Genomic DNA, 16,516 nt, shown 5'->3' with positions numbered 1-16,516 from the left:
CGGCCAGGGACATCTCACTGCAGGGTCCGGGCCTGGCCCCTGAACACTGCTACATTGAGAACCTTCGGGGCACCCTCACCCTCTACCCTTGTGGCAATGCCTGTACGGTTGACGGGCTCCCTGTCCGGCAGCCCACCCGGCTCACTCAGGGTAAGGTTTGCTTTCTCCAAATAGGAGCGGGGTGGGGGGGGGTGCTCTGTTTTAAAGCATGACAGGTGCAGGGGAAGCCGGCTGTGGTGGTTACCATGGTAACTGCCTGAGTGGTCACATTGGGAAATAGGGTGCTCAGGTGCCTCCAATATGCCTCCACAGCATTCCAAATGCCTTCAGCACCCAGCCTCGTCTTAAACCTGCTGTTTTCTCATTTCGCCCTATCCCACTTGCCCACGCCACAGGGGGAGAGGTTCCGCTCTTTTGCTATCAAAGCGGGAATGGTGTAGTGGTTATTAATGGTTGTTAGGGGAGAGCGACCACAGCAACAGTGAGGGGAACAATGGCTGTGTGCCATGATGCCAAGAGGGAGTTTTCCTGAAAAGCTGTAGCAGTCAGGGAGAGGGGACACACCTGGTGGGGGTGGGGCAGCAGCAGAGTCTGATGGCAAGGTCTGAGGCCAGCCCTGCTCCTCTGACAGTACTGTGGACAGCAGCTTTTTGAGTCTTTTTTTTTTAGATTTCTTTCTTTATGCATAGGAAATCTAGAGTGTAGGCCAGAGGTATGGGAGGGGGTGAGAGGATTCAGAGTGGGGACAGAGTGGGGAGCAGAACAGGTGGACTGAAATACACTGTTGAGGGGAGCTGCGGTTGAGACAGGAGAGGTCTGCGGTGCTATATGTGGGTCACTCCCTGGATGTCAGGCTGTAGTGGAGATAGTGCTGATACTTAACCCCTAGGCCACCAGGGAGGCCCCGCTTTTTGGGTCTGTTTGTTTTAAAAGATGTATTTATTTATGCATACAAGAACTGGGGTGCAGGTTGAGGTGCGGGGTGTTAGAGGATTCACCAGAGACAGAGATGGGAACAGAATAGGCAGATTGTCGAAGTACACTGCTGAGGGGAGCAGTGGGTGGGACAGGAGAGGTCTGCCGTGCCATGTGGTCAGCTCCCTGGCTGGGGACACTTTCATAGTGCTGGACTTTAACCTTTTGTGCCACCGGAGGGCCCCATTTTTGGGTCTTGACTAGGGTTACCATGCTGTTTCCCAAAGCAACAGGTGATAAGGTAGCTTTAAAAACTGGGCCCCTAGTTACTATAGTGACCAAGCAGGTAAGGGGATGGCCCAAGTGGCACTTTGACAGATCAGGTGTATTTGCTCTGGACATCAGTTTATGTAGTCAATTGTCACATTAAGGGATGAGAAAAATAGGGCCAAGAGGAGGGTGACAGCTTTGGGCTAAGCGTGGCTCTGAGCGGGAAGACACTGACACTGTCCTGGGAACTCTGATGTCCAACTGGCCCGAAGCTCCTCCAGAGTGAACACCCACCCATCCCTGGCTTTCATCTCTCCTGTACACATCCCTTGGGTCTCTTTAAATGCTACTCCCTCACAGCTGACCCAGAAGACCCACTCCTCTTGTCTTTGGGGTTCAAAATGGGGTGATCAACTGACTTCAGGGAAACACACAGGCTCTGGTTTGTTCCAGGGCTTCAACGTCTGTGACCCCAGATAAGAGCAGGGACCCCCATAAACTGGAGCTTTGACTGTGGCTCCATCTGTTTCCTGACTTTCTTCAGTCTCAGAGAGAACAGTCTTCCTCAAGACTTGGCTAGTGGGGAGCAGTAAGGAGAGGTTGGGGCACAGTTCAAAGCAGACTGAAGAGCCCAGTCTGCACGCTCAGAGCAGAATCCCTGCTGAGCGAGCAGCCAGCCAGAAGGCTCCCCATGTGCTGTGCACAGGGCGGGAAACCAGAGCCTTGTAGCGCCCTCTTGCCCACACTTCATTCCCTGGGAAGAGGGAGCGTCTGGAGCCAACAGGGAATTCTTAGGCATTTCCTGTGGCCCCAGTGACCCCCAACTCTTCTTAGCCAGAACCCCACCCTGCCAAGTATGTCCCCTCCCACTCTCCTGACCCTAAACCCTCATCCCTTTCCCCTTCCACCCCCAGCCTTCTTGTCTGGGCTAGCCTGTGTCAGCCACTTGGCAGCCTGCAGGATGGGCAGAAGCACAAAGAGCCGGGTGTTCTTCTCCGGAGCACCCCTCCCCTGGGCTCCAGGAGCTAAGGGTTTCCTTGTCTCATCTCTGGAGCAAGGCACCAAGCCCAGCCCTGCCTGGCCCCACTCCGGACATTCTTGGGAGTGCGTTTCCCTGGAAACTGGGTGGCTGGTGGGGGGGCTGAGGGGTGCATGTGCTATCTCTGTGTCTGTGTAACTGGAGTGTGTTTATGTATCTCCGGATGTGTTTGTGACTCTGGGTTTGTGTATCTCAATGTTTGTGTCTTTCCTTGTTTATGGGCCATTGGGGCAGGGGTAGACTCAGGACTGACACACCAAAGTATCCATGTGTGTATTCCTGCATCTAAGGTTGCTCACTGGCCAAATGCCCCTTTGTGGGCATCTGCGCAAGAGGGTCATTTCCCCTGTCCGACTATCCTGATCCAGAACTGTAGAAGGGACTCTTCTTGAAAAAAACAAAAACAGAAGGCTACCCTAGAATACCCTAGAAGTAACAAGGAACCTACTCTGGACCTTAGATGCGTCATTCTGGGCACTACGCCCAGCCATAGGCAACTTGCAGAGGCCCACGTCATGGGCAGAGATGGCAGTGACAGCCTCTTAGGCAGAAGTGTGCTGAGTCGGGGTGGGGTGGCAGAGAAAGCAGATGCTTGTCTTTTTTTTTTTGAGATTTATTTATTATGCATACAGAACTGGGGTGCAGGTCAGAGGTGCAGGGGCAGGAGGATTCACCAGAAACAGGGTGGGCAGCAGTGGGGAGCAGAACAGGCAGATGGGCAAAGTACACGGCTGAGAAGAGCAGCGGGTGAGACCGGAGAGGTCCAAGCCAGTGGGTCACCTCCGGGGCGGGGACTGAACTTGCACTGAAGCAGCCACAGCTTGGCTTAGCTTCTTAATGCAGCACTCCAACACACTGGGTTCCCAGGGAGAGCCCTTTTTTTTTTTTTATTTATTTAGAGTTATTTATTTATGCATACAGAATGGGGTATAGGCCAGAGGTGCAGGGGCGGTGAGAGGATTCACCAGAGACAGAGTGGGGAGCAGAACAGGCAGATCGACGAAGTACACTGCTGAGGGGAGCAGCGGGCAGGTCAGGAGAGGTCTGCCTCGCCATGTGGTCACCTCCGGGGCAGGCGGGAATCGAACTCATGCGGAAGCGGCTTTAGATTCTCAGTGCTGTGCTTTAACCCGCTGCGCCACCAGGGAGGGCCTTGGCTTAGCTTCTTAATGCAGCACTCCAACACACTGGGTTCCCAGGGAGAGCCCTTTTTTTTTTTTATTTATTTAGAGTTATTTATTTATGCATACAGAATGGGGTATAGGCCAGAGGTGCAGGGGCGGTGAGAGGATTCATCAGACAGAGTGGGGAGCAGAACAGGCAGATCAGACCAAGTACTCTGCTGAGGGGAGCAGTGGGCAAGCCGGGAGAGGTCTTCTGCGCCATGTGGGTCACCTCCCTGGCCAGGGATCTAACTCAGGGATCCAACTCGTGCTGAAGGCAGCTGCTGCTAGCTTTGCAGTGCTGCGCTTAAACCTGTTGCCCCACCAGGGAGGGCCCGCTTGTCTTTAACTAGAGCTATGGCTGCAGCAGCAGAAAGTGAGGAAGCCAGGAAGATCCCGATTGCAGCCCCATACCCAGGAATCCTGGCACATTCCACACTGCTGCCTTCTTTACAGAACAAGAGGAGGAGCTGGGAATAGAAGTAAGAAAATGTGGAGGCGTTTCTGTCTGAAACTGGGCTGCCCCACCCTGAGACCACAGTGCCAGACCACATGAGAGATCGGGAGGAACAAAGTCTGGGAGGCTCCAGAAAGCCACAGCTCAGGGCCCAGGCTGTCTAGACCGAAGGTCCCAGTCCACTCCCATTCACCGCCAGCCCAGTCTCCACGTCAGCTTCGCTCCTGCAGCCCCTCACTGCTTCTCTGGTAGGGGCTTGTGTGAACCTCCCCAGCTGGGGAGGTTTCAAGAATATGCTGAAGAGCCAGGATCCCTGGGTTATCCTCCCTGTGGGTTCCAGGACACCGATTCTCTCCCTCTCTCACCGTGTTATCGGTATTCCTTCTCTGAAGCCTCCAGCCCCCTGATATGAGACTAATAAAGATCTCTAAGAAGAGCTCCAAGGAAGGAGAGGAAAGCCAGGAAGGTGCCCAGCTTTTCACTTCTCTGTTTCTGCCTTCTGCCCTATTTCTCACTGGTGGGCATCCTCTGTGTCGGTGTACATCTGTCCAGCTGGCCATCACAGCCATCACAGTTTCCAGACCTATGAATCACTCTTCCTGAGATTTTTTTTAAAGCCTCCCCCTGTTTTGCATTTGACCCTATATAGTGCTTCCTTTCTCCTTCTGAAGGGGGAGAGGGCCGTGAGTGAGCCTGTGAGCCTGTGCTGTGTAGTACAACAGACATTGTGGGTAGGTGTTCAGCCGGCGTGGAAATCATTTGATTAGCTCTAAGGAGGTAGACTTTTAATTCCAGAGTCTCTCCAGGGACAAAGTGAAAGGATGAGTGCCAGTGAGTGTAACTCCGCGGGGCTTGGTGCCCGCCTGTGGGCTTGTGTGAGGATAAGTGTGTGTGAGCCAGCATGCTTAGCCGGGGTGCTTGTGTGCTCAGTGCTCACGACGGAGGTGGTGTCTGTCTACCATGTCACTGGGCAAGTGCTGGTGATTCTCTCAGAGTGTGAGACTCTGGGCTGTGAGCACTTAGGCTGTGTCTGACAGCACATACAGTGTCCCTTGAGCTCCTGGTATCCAGGGCCCCGGGGCCAGGGTCCAGGACAGGAGGAGCTCTCTGGAGCCCAAAGTGGGCTTGGGTACTTGCCTCGGCCTGACCTGGGCTCCCAGCGACAAGTGGCACTGTGTCTTTCTCCTGGGTGGAAAGTGTACCTGCCTCCAGTGACAGAATTCTCTGCTAGGACTAACACTGTTGGGGGCTCGGGTAGGGGGGTGTTGGGGAGAGGCAGGGTTGGCTTGGGAGAGGCAGCACCTGGGTGCTGAGATGGGGATCTGCTGACCCCAGGGAGAGAGGGGGCGGAAGTGGGGGTATTAGGGTGAAGACAGCAGCTGGGCTCCGGGCTGCTCACACAGCACAGAGCACTGCCTTGGCTTGAGCTCCCAGCCTGGGAGTGACCTTGTCACAGGGGCCAAGAGGCCGGAGCTGGAATGTCACAGCTTAGCCTCTGCTGTGATAGAGGCCAGGCTCCTCATTCTGTAGATAAGGAAGCCAGAGAGTGTGACTGGCCCAAGGTGACCAGTCTGGTAGGGAACTGGGCTGGCTCCATCCAGGCTCTGGTGACTTCCTCCAGCCCTCCCCAGACCCTGCTTCTCCTGCTCCTCCTGCTCCTGCCTCTCCACCCTCTGGCCTCAGTATTTGGTCTTACTTGCCCGGCTGTCACCTGGCCTTCCTTGAGCCTTTGCTCCACGCTGCACTTTTCCCGGGCCCTGGTCGGATTCCCCAGCCCGCTCCCCCTCCTGCATCCTCCAGCCCCGCCCCCTGGCTCCATCCAGCTCCCCTCTCTCCTCCATCACTTCCTCTTCCCCTCCTCCTCTCCTTTGTCCCTCCCTCCCTGGCTCCCTTCCCCCAGCCACGGTTGGCCGGCCCGCCCCTCCCAGGCTTCAGCGGCTCCAGGCTGCCTCGCTGTTAGCTGCTCGGAGCCTGGAGCTGGCGCGAGGGAGGTCGGCCCGCCCCCTCAAAGGTGGGGGGGCCGGCCCTGCACCTGGAGCGCCCGAACTAGCCTGGGCGACCGGTCCGGAGGTCCAGGTTTGGCGGTGAGTCCTCAGCCCAGGGCCAGCCACAGCCCCAGCGGGCGGCAGACAGCTCGCTCTCTCCAGAAGCTTGTGCTGGGAGGGGCGTCTGAGGGATGGAGGACCGGAGTGGGGTCCTCTGCCCCCCTTTGAGAGACTGAGGCTGTGGGGCTCCACGGTGTGTGTGCCCTGAGCAGCTTGAGTGGGAGGTCTGGGCTTGGGGCCACTCCTCAGTGCGGGCACCCCTTCCAGGGGCTGAACTCCCTGCCTCGGGGTGGGGTTGGGGGTCCTGGCTGGGGTGTGTGGAAGCTGTGTTATGGCTCAGCCGAGCTTCTGATGGGAAGGGCCAGAGCCTTTTCTCCCATTTTCTCCTCGGTCCAGCCGCCTTTGGCCAGTCCATTCTGCTTGTGCAGCCAGCAGGGCAGGCACTGTGGTTTGTGAGTGTGGGCGTGTTTGCCTGTGTCTGCGAGCTGGATGTTCCTGAGTGTGTGTGAGCCTTATGAGAGGGTGTTTGTGTGTGGTGTTTCCCCTCTGCGTCTCTCAGAGGTGGGCTCCACCCTCTCCTTTGCCCTCCATAGCCCCCCCTGTGTGGCACCTCCACCCACCTGGCCCTGAGTCCCTTGGGCGTTGGGGGCATGGAGCACAGCTTCTCGTGGGTGAGCCGGTCCTGCCTTTCCTGAGCAGGCTGACCTTGGGAGGTGTGGTGTGGGGCAGAAGTGGCCAGACAGGAGGTTTCTTTCCTGAAATAGGCTGTTCTGGCCCCTAGAGGTGGTAGGGACCAGCGTCAGGGCCATGCCTGGGGCCCCTGAATACAAATAGAAAGTTAATTTGGGCAGAAGCTGGGCTGCTGTCAGTCCTGCCGCCCTCCTGCCCGCTCTATTAATACAGATTCAGCTTTGCCGCCTGGCATCACCTATTTATAGCCCAGAGGCAGCATGGCCACACCCCTGTGTGGAGGTGGGTGAGGGGCAGGGAATGCAGACCATCGGAGTTAGGGCAAAGGGTCTCCAGTGCCCTCAGCCTCCGTGGCTGGGCCTGGCACTGATGGCTGGAATCCACCCAGACTCCCACCTTCTTCCCAGCATGGACAGTGTGGTCAAGTTCCTGACCCCTCCCTACCCCCCATCAATCTAAGGTTGAGTGGGTCTGTCTAAACCCTGCAAACTGAACTCCTCATTAATTAGACTGTTAAATGGCTGGAAGCGGAGGGGGCTGGGAGAGTGCTTTCTGAAACAGCTGTGGTTGTAATTAGCTGGACGGTGTGGCTGGCTATTATTTATTCCGGTTATGATTACTCTGAGATCAGCACCTCTGATTGGGGGCTTGGCCAGGAAGCCTCCCCCTTCTTCTAACCACCTTTAGAATTGTTGGTGCCGGCCAGCTTGGGAGGGGCTGTGGTGCCAAAGAAGTGTAGGTGACTTTGGCCATTACGGTTGTCTGCTATGGCTCCTCAGCCTGCTAAACTCCCACCCACAGCAGTGCTTCGATCCCAGCAACAGGCTCCTAAGCTTCTCTGGAGGGAGTGTGCCAAGGTACCCACGTGGCCTGGGATGCCCCTTGCCCTTGCTCCTTGCCCGAGTTGAATGCCTCAGCGTCCAGGAATGTCGACTTCCCTGCCAGTCTTGGCTCAGATTGGCATAAAGCTTGGGGCACCAAATGGCAGCAGAGTGGGCAGACAGGAGACTGCGTCCATGGGCCGGGGGCATAGACCGGTTGGAAAGGTGGGTGGTAGAGAGCACCAGGATTCTGGCTTCTTCCTCTGACACAGGGTGTGGCCAGGAGGAGGAGGCCTGCCAGCCAGCCTCAGGCGCCTGTAGGCATGCCTGCTGGTGCACACTCGTGGTGCCCCTGGCTACATTTTCTGGCTCCCGTGTGCCCTCCCCTCTCCATGTACTCACACTTCCCTGGGCAGGACTGGGCTTGCACCTATTGCCTGGGAATGCGCTTGGCTGGGCCCAGTGGCCTAAGCATGGCTAGATTCCAGGGGAGACCAAGGAGCAGGAGCTGTCAGGCCAGACAGGGATTTGTCAGACAGAAAGAGGGTGGAGATCACACCCTAGTGTTAGAAAGAGCAACAGGTCTACTAAGACCACACAACAAGAAGTGGGAGCTGGGAGGCAAGTCCTGGGCCCTGCCGGGGTCCCCTATCTACCCCTCCCCAGCTTTTTTGTGATCCTGAAAATTGCCATTCAGACTGACCTTGTTACCCAAGGGGCAGATACATGGGTCATGGGTACAGATTGGGGGGCATGGGTGTCTCTTCTCTGAAGGATCATCTTCACATACTCTCTTACCTGTGAGGTCAGTGGGATTATCCTTACCCAAGAACGAGGCTCAGAACAGGTGTAGTGACTTCACCAGCTGGTGAGAAGAGGAGCAGGCCAGGGGAATCGCATGCTCGCACCAGCACTTTTCCCACTGTGTGAGCCATGGCGCCCTGGCCGTGCTGTCTCCAGCACAGGCCAGGCAGGAGTGGACCGTCCGGGCACTGTGAAGATAGGGAGGGATGACCAGAAGCGGGGTTGGCCCACCAGAGCTGCGGGTGAGTTGCTGGCACCTCCAAGTATGCCTTGCTCTCTCCACAGGCTGCATGTTGTGCCTGGGCCAGTCCACCTTCCTCCGCTTTAACCACCCGGCTGAAGCCAAGTGGATGAAGAGCATGATTCCGGCAGGGGGCCGGGCCCCGGGGCCCCCCTACAGCCCTGGCCCTGGTAGGTACCAGTGGGGCCGAGTGTTGGGTTGGTGGGACTCCTCGGGCAGTGCTCCTCTGTGCCCACTCCAGTCACACGTGTAGTGTCAGGGCAGGATGGTGCCCATGATCTGGGCTTGCTGCCACCTGCCCTGGGTCACTGTGGAGAATGCCAGGCAGTCTGGCCACTGGGAGAGATCCAAGTGTTGCTTGGAGTGTACTGGGGAGTCACGTGCCCAGGGGATGGAGGGCCCTGCCATCCTGACTTGAAAGATGCCACTTCTGTGTCTGGGACCCCGACCCTCTGTGTCACCACCAGGGATCCTCACCCTCAGGATGGTCTTCGGGGGAAAAAGGAACTATTAGATTGAACCCCTATAAACTCTGGTGGGCCCCACCTGCTGGCAAGCATGTCCATAGGCCCAGCCCTACCCCTAGGCCATGCCATGCCAGCTGATGACTCAGAGGAGCAGCTGTAGTTTCTGCGTGAATTATTGATCCCCAGAGAGTTGGCGATTGTCCCAGGGAACCAGAACAACCTCTCTTAGCCCAACTGTGTAGGGGATGCAGGTAGACCATGAGGCTGCCTGTGGGCCTACCACCCCAGACTCAGCACTGACATTCAGATGGCTGCTGTGGTACTGGGACAAGTGGACATGTATGTCAGGCACCTGGGGAGGTGGCATCAGTGACCTGCATGGAAGTCTGAGGAAGAGTGGGTGGTGGATCAGATCACAGGTATCCACGGCAGCCTCTCTAATTGTGGTCCTACACAGTTTGGGTCCATAATTTTGGACCCAAACTCAATCTTGCGAAGGCTTTCCCTGCTGATCCCTCCCACCCCCAGTCTTCTCCAGCTTCTGGGGGATTCAGAGGCTTAGGTTCCCAGTCCACTCCCTGACTGATTAGCTTTACCCGCCCTCTCCCCTAACTACTACTGGGGCAGTGGGTCCAGTGACTTCTAGTTGGCTGATGAGGGCTTGGACAGGGCAGAGGCAGGCTCTGGCCAGCCTGGCGTCCAGGAATTAACCCTTGGCGCTAGCCGCCTTCCTGGCCTCTGATTGGACAAGGTGGTGCAGCCCACCTCCCTCACGCAGGCCTGGAGGCTTTGTGTGTGTTTCTCCTGGGTCTTGGCTGCTGTGTTCAGAGGCCCTAATGTCCTGTTAGGCTGGGGCCACCTATAACCTCTGGCTCGCCCCCTCCCCCTCTGAGAGGATCAGCCTGCCCTTCCTGAAAGAAAAGAATAGGAGGTGGGAGAAATTGTCACCAACTCTGTCCTAAGTCATAAAATGCGAGAGCCAGAGAGCCTCTGCCCATGGGTCTCTTCAGAAAGGGAAACTGAGGGCAAGGACATGGGAAAGGTTATACCGCAGGTCACGGCAGAGCTGGCACCAGGACCCTGGTGTCCTGGCTGCTTCTCTGAAGCCTCTGCACTGCCGCTCCCAGAGTCGAAGCCCAGGGCCTAAGGCTTCTTTGCGTTTCCCATCAGCAGAATCAGAAAGCTTGGTGAATGGGAACCACACCCCGCAGTGTTCATCCCGGGGGCCCTCAGCCTGTGCCAGCCACAGCTCCCTGGTGAGCTCTATTGAGAAGGACCTGCAGGAAATCATGGACTCACTGGTGCTAGAGGAGCCCGGAGCTGCTGGAAAGAAGCCTGCTGCAACCTCCCCGCTGTCTCCCATGGCGAATGGCGGGCGCTACCTGCTGTCTCCCCCAACCAGCCCTGGGGCCATGTCTGTGGGCTCCAGCTATGAGAACACCTCTCCAGCCTTCTCGCCACTCTCCTCACCAGCCAGCAGTGGCAGCTGTGCCAGCCACTCACCCAGCGGGCAGGACCCAGCCCCTGCCATGCCCCCGCTCGTACCCGCTCGTTCCTCCAGCTACCACCTGGCCCTGCAGCCCCCACAGCCCCGACCTGGCGGAACCCGCTCCTCTGAGAGCCCCCGGCTGGGCAGGAAGGGGGCTCATGAACGGCCTCCCAGCCCCGGCCTCCGGGGTCTGCTCACAGACAGCCCTGCGGCCACTGTCTTGGCGGAGGCCCGCAGAGCCACCGAGAGCCCCCGGCTCGGTGGGCAGCTCCCCGTGGTGGCCATCAGCCTGAGTGAATACCCTGCTTCCGGTGCCCGCAGCCAAGCCGCCAGCATTCCTAGCAGCCCCAAGCTCCAGCCGCCCGTCCCTGCTCCCCGCAACAAGCTCGGTACACTCCAGGACCGCCCTCCCAGCCCCTTCCACGAGCTGCCAGGCTCCGAGCGGGGGTTGACAGCCAGCCCCTCACGCCAGCTGGTGGCCCGGACATTTTCAGATGGGGCAGCCACCCGGACCCTGCAGCCTCCTGAGAGTCCCCGCCTAGGCCGGCGGGGCTTGGACAGCATGCGAGAGCTCCCTCCCTTGAGCCCCTCTCTCTCCCGGCGGGCTCTCTCCCCCATGCCTGCCCGGACCACCCCAGATCCCAAGCTAGCCAGGGAAGTGACAGAGAGCCCCCGACCCCGGCGCTGGGCGGCCCACGGGTCTTCCCCAGAGGACTTCTCCCTGACGCTGGGGGCACGGGGCCGTAGGACACGGAGTCCCTCTCCTACGCTTGGGGACTCTCTGGCACCCCGCAAGGGCAGCTTCAGTGGCAGACTGAGCCCGGCCTATAGTCTGGGCTCCCTGACTGGGGCTTCACCCCGCCAGAGCCCCCGTGCCCAGAGGAAGCTCTCTAGTGGAGACTTGCGGGTGCCGGTCACTCGGGAGCGGAAAAATAGCATCACGGAGATCAGCGACAATGAGGACGACCTCCTGGAGTACCACCGGCGGCAGCGCCGAGAGCGGCTCCGGGAGCAGGAGATGGAGAGACTGGTGAGCAGGTGCCAGGCAGGCCGCCACCGGCCCTGCGGGACCACTCCAGGGCATGGCCCGGCCAGGTGGCAGAGTGGGGGGACAGGCCCTGGGCTTCCCTAGCTCCCCTACTCCAGCCTTCCGCACAGGGACCACTATCTCAAGGAACTGGTGGCCTGACGAACTGTCTTTGGAGTCTCTAGAGCTTTATATATTAACTTGTTATTTATTTTTGCATAGAACTGGGGCACAGGCCAGAGGTGCAGGGGGTGAGAGGATTCACCAGAGGCAGAGTGGGGAGCAGAACAGGTGGATCTACTGAAATACACTGCTGAGGGGAGCAGCGGGCGGGGCGGGGCGGGAGAGGTCTGTGTGTCATGTGGGTCAGCTCCCGGCTGGGGACGGAACTCAGGCCACAGTGTGGTGACAGCACTGAGACAACCCTTAAGCCACCAGGGAGGCCCCTGAGGCTTTAAGTTTATACTAATTTTCTATTGATTGCTAACACAGCGTTAGTTTTTTTTTTTTTTTTTTTAAAGATTTATTTATTTATGCATACAGACTGGGGTACAGGCCAGAGGTGCAGGGCGGCGAGAGGCTTCACCAGAGACAGAGTGGGGAACAGAACAGGCAGATTGATGAAGTACACTGCTGAGGGGAGCAGCGGGCGGGTCAGGAGAGGTCTGCCACGCCATGTGGTCTCCTCCGGGGCAGGCGGGAATCAAACTCATGCGGAAGCGGCTTTAGATTCTCAGTGCTGTGCTTTAACCCGCTGCGCCACCAGGGAGGGCCAACACAGCGTTAGTTTTAATGTATAAATTACATGTCACAGTACTGACCTGAATATACTGAAGCTTTAAGAAAACGCACAGGCCCCGGGGTAAATGTCTCTGGGCCTGAGAAGTGGGTCTTAACAATACGGCTGAAGTCCAGAGAGGGGACTGGGTTGGTTCAGCGTCACGTAGCCGGTGCTGGCAGAGAGCTGGAATGAGAATCCAAGCCTCCCGACTTTCCATGTGTCTGAGGCTTGTTCCTGGGAAAAGCTCTTCCTCCCCTTTCTTGCTTCTCTTTGGCCTCTATGAATTGATGGGAGTTGCTCGCTCTGGCCCATGCAGCAGCATCCGGGAATGTGGATGGCAGGAAAGAGGAAGCGAACAGGATGGTCAGCCACCAGCCTGACCTTGGCCAGCACGTGTGTGTGTGCGTGTGCGTGTGCATGCGTGTGGCGGGTGCGTTTTGGGGGCTGGGTGTGGCTGTGGGCAGCTGTTCTGGAGATGGCATCTACGCTGGGTGGGGGCCAGGATTCTCCAGATAGCACAGGGAGCTCAGGGGCATCTGGCGAGTGTAAACACTCTTGAGCACGCATGCAGGAGAATGCATTCCGACCTTGTGAGGAGGATGGGGCTCCCGAGGGCCCAGGGACGTGGGGTTTGGTGTGAGGAGGTGAGCCGGGACTGAGGTTTGTCTGGGTAGCCTTCCAGGAGAGGCTGGGATAGCTTTGGGTGCGGTGAGGGTGTGGGACAGCGTGTTTGTGTTGGGTAGGGGGAGAAGGCTCAGGCGCCCGTCTTACCTGTTGCTACATCTTTTCTTTACTGTCTTTGCTTTGGTCTAGATGAGAATGCTTGGCCCACCCTGGGTCTCATCCTGGAGAGGGGGCCATGAGCCTGGCACAGGGAGCATGGTGGGCCCAGCCTCCCCCCACTCTTCCCTACAGCCTCCCCCCCTCGCCCCCCTCCCCCCCACTAGCCTAACCACCAGCCCTAACCTGCCCCACCTGCCACTTTAAATCTTGGAGGCTGCTGGCCTTGCCCCTCCCACCTCTGCCAGGGTGCTTATCTGGGTCCTGGGGCAGGGGTGGGGGCGCTGGTCTGCCTCCTGGGCGCTGAGGTCCTGTTCAGGTTATTTTTGCCATGGAGTTAGGCAAGCAGCAGGAGGGAAGCTGGGTAAGTGTCTGGGGGCTCATGGCCAAACTGGTGAGAGACACCGAGATTAAGGAACCCTGGAGGGCCATGGGAGCCCGGGACCCTTCAGTGCAGGGAGGTTGTGAATGGGAGAGGGAGACGCAGACTGGGAGCATGGGTGGACCCTCTCCGCACCTCCTAAGCCCCTGGAGGTGTCAGAGTCTGCGGGGAGGGGCCAGACGAAGTGGCAGGGCCTGGAGGCTCTCCCTCTGGGGCTGGGCCTTCTAATGCAGCGGCCCACCCTGGGGGAAGGAGCCCCTTGCAGCTGAGGTGGGGGGAGGCCCCAGGCCCAGTTCTGTCTGACTGGAGCACATCTTCGTGCGAACCTGCGTCAGGCCCCTGTGGACCCCAGGGCTGGTGTCCGGCTGTGTCGGTGCCCACCTGTCTGTTTGCTAGACTGTGTTTATCTGGGTGAGTGCCTCAGCGTGAGTTTGGCATGTCAGGGCCGCGTCTCTCTCCCGCCTGTTGCCCCACACCCAGCGCACACGCTGTGTCCTGTGTTGGTGCGGGGGTCCCTCCGTGTGGGTCTGCGTGTGCCGTATCTGACGAGCACCCAAGTGTCTTCGCTGCTGTGGTCTCGGCATGCGCCTGTGTGTCCCCGGGGAAGCCCACGCTGGGGTGGGATGAGAAAGGAGACGGAGAGGGGAGGAACCAGGTGGCACAGCAGCCGGCTCACTCTGGGGCACCCTCCTTCCCTCTGCCCCCTCGGACTTTGGGGTCGGGGCTCCCCTAACTGCATCTGGGTCCTGAGCTCCCAGTGTCCTCGCTTACTCTCCTGACAGGATACTGTGTCTGGCTCTAGCCCTGGGCTCCTCCCCTCATACCCTGCTCTGTCCACTCTCCCCAGGAGCGCCAGCGCCTGGAGACCATCCTGAACCTGTGTGCAGAGTACAGCCGGGCTGACGGGGGACCCGAGGCTGGGGAACTGCCCAGCATTAGGGAGGCCACTGCAGCACTGGCCCTGGCAGGCAGGAGGCCCTCACGAGGCCTGGCAGGGGCCGTTGGGGCCTCTGGGCGGAGCAGTGAGGAGCCTGGGGGTGCTACCCAGCGCCTGTGGGAGAGCCTGGAACGCTCAGATGAAGAGAACCTCAAGGAGGAGTGCAGCAGCACTGAGAGCACCCAGCAGGAGGTGGGGTGTGGCCAGGGGGGCAGGGTGAGGGGCTGGGTCAACTGCTGGGAGACAGAGGAGGCAGGGTGGTGGGTACCAAGGCCCTGGGAAGGGGGAGGGACGGAAGGATCACGTCTGGGACGAGATCAGGGGTGAAGGACCTAGAAATGAGGAGGCCAGGAGATGCTTTCATGACCTGCCTTTCCGGGGCCGCACGGGGCCTGGCACTATTCCTTGGAGCTGAGCATGCTCCGCACCCTCCAGGGAGGGGAGCTTGCCTCTTGTGGGTCCAGCCACCCCTTTCAAATACCCTGAGGAATGGGGAGCCATTCTCTTATTATATGATTTTGGAAGACTCTAGGCATCCTCAGCTGATGGCTTTCCTCCCTTCTAGCATGAAGAGGCGCCGGGCGCCAAGCTCCAGGGAGAGGTGCTGGCCCTGGAAGAGGAGCGCGCTCAGGTCCTGGGGCGCGTGGAGCAGCTCAAGGCGCGCGTGAAGGAGCTGGAGCAGCAGCTGCAGGAGTCGGCCAGAGAGGTGAGTGTGAGGAGCCTGACCGCTGTGTCTTCAGGCGGACTAAAGGCCCCCTGGAGAGGGGAGAGGTGCCTGCTTGCCACTGCCTTGTCTAGCCTTGATGTGGCCCCTGGTGTCGCCCCCAGGCTGAAATGGAGCGCGCCCTGCTGCAGGGGGAGAGGGAGGCTGAGCGCGCGCTGCTGCAGAAGGAGCAGAAGGCTACAGAGCAGCTGCAGGAGAAGCTGGTGACCCTGGAGACGGGCATCCAGAAAGAGAGGGACAAGGTAACCCAGCCAAGCCCGGTCCAGTGTGGGTCCCAGTGGCCTGAGAGGACAGATGCCTTTCCTGGGTCCTCCTCACCCGTCCTACAAGCCAGGTGGTTTCTGTGCCCCTTCAGGGGCAGAGGGCATTGTCCTCTGTGGTAGAGGGCGCTGCCAGGGGCTGGTGTCTGGGGTCTCTGTTTGATCTCTGTGCTACCTCCGGATGCCTGGGTCCCTGCCATTCTGGGCCTCTGTGGGTCTTCTCAGAAGTGCCAACGCCTCTTCTTGGGCAGTGAGCGTAGCTTGAGCGGCTGGTGCTGGGGAGCGCCTCAGGTGTGGGTCTGGGGAATGTCTCCCTGGAGCATGCCACGCCTTGGGTGCTCAGGACTGGGCCTTTGGCAGACGGCCCCGGGGCTCTGCTTCTCCTGAGTCTTCAGGATCTGCGACTTCTCATCCCAGATGGTCCCAGCTCCCGCCCCTGCCCCTTTCAGATTTCGAGCCAACCTGCAGGGCCTACTCCATCTCACAAGGGCAGTGCCAGCCACGCCCACGATGCCCAACACCGTGCCAAAAGCTCTGAAGCGGAGGGGCCATCTATTTCTGGATGTGACAGTATTTTCCCAAGAGTTAATTTTCTTCTAGATTTTTTGAGTGTCTTCCTCCTGCCCCTTAATTTTGAAGTTCTTGTAAATTCTGACAACCCCTCCTCCCTTTTTTTTGAGCTTTGGCTCTGGCCCGTAAAACCACACTCCCAAATTCTGTGCCAAATTAACTCCACGCTTCCCTACCAGGACGCACTAACGCCCCCTCTAATCACCGTCCTGGCCTGGTGCATGCTCCTAACTGCCAGCGCCACCCAGGCGGGGCTGTGCCATGCCTGCTTTTACACTAACTCCTTGGGCCCTTGGCCTCTCCCCATGGATGCTGCCTCCTTCCTTTCTTGGTGTGGGACCCCAGGATTTTGGTCAAAAAGGAATGGGCAGGGGCACAGCTCAGCTTCTTACTGGTGCTTTGGCAGGAGGGGTGCAAGCTTAGGAGAAGCGCCCGGTGAGGAGCTGCTTAGCCCACAAGCTCCTCCCATTTGGAGAAGACCCGGGTGGGGTGGGGGCCTCAGGCTGGGCAGATTCCTGTACTGTTGGGGGGGGCAGGCTGTCCTCCAGCTGGCTGTCCACCTTCCCTCTGGGGCAGGGGGTCAGGAGCCATGGTGGTGGCTTGGGCTACCAAGGGGTGTGTGGGCAGGTCCTCTGCTTGTCATACAGTGGCTAC

The 16,516-nt window shown here is 58.8% G+C and overlaps 1 protein-coding gene across 1 annotated transcript in view; it reads left to right on the top strand.

The window, feature by feature from the left end:
* The window catches only part of PHLDB1 (pleckstrin homology-like domain, family B, member 1), a 42,879-nt gene that overhangs the window by 7,531 nt on the left and 18,832 nt on the right, over nt 1-16,516 (top strand). The window contains exons 4-9 of the mRNA XM_004688825.2: nt 1-150; nt 8,490-8,615; nt 10,083-11,431; nt 14,219-14,500; nt 14,874-15,014; nt 15,137-15,274. Of these exons, the coding sequence (XP_004688882.1) occupies nt 1-150; nt 8,490-8,615; nt 10,083-11,431; nt 14,219-14,500; nt 14,874-15,014; nt 15,137-15,274 (2,186 nt within the window). The remainder of the gene's footprint in view (nt 151-8,489; nt 8,616-10,082; nt 11,432-14,218; nt 14,501-14,873; nt 15,015-15,136; nt 15,275-16,516) is intronic.

The sequence above is a fragment of the Condylura cristata genome, unplaced genomic scaffold (genome assembly GCF_000260355.1).
Source record: "Condylura cristata isolate star-nosed mole 26May11 unplaced genomic scaffold, ConCri1.0 scaffold00025, whole genome shotgun sequence".
NCBI lineage: Eukaryota > Metazoa > Chordata > Mammalia > Eulipotyphla > Talpidae > Condylura > Condylura cristata.
The sequence above is the reverse complement of the archived record's forward strand: the minus strand, read 5'-3'. Positions and strand labels throughout refer to the sequence as shown.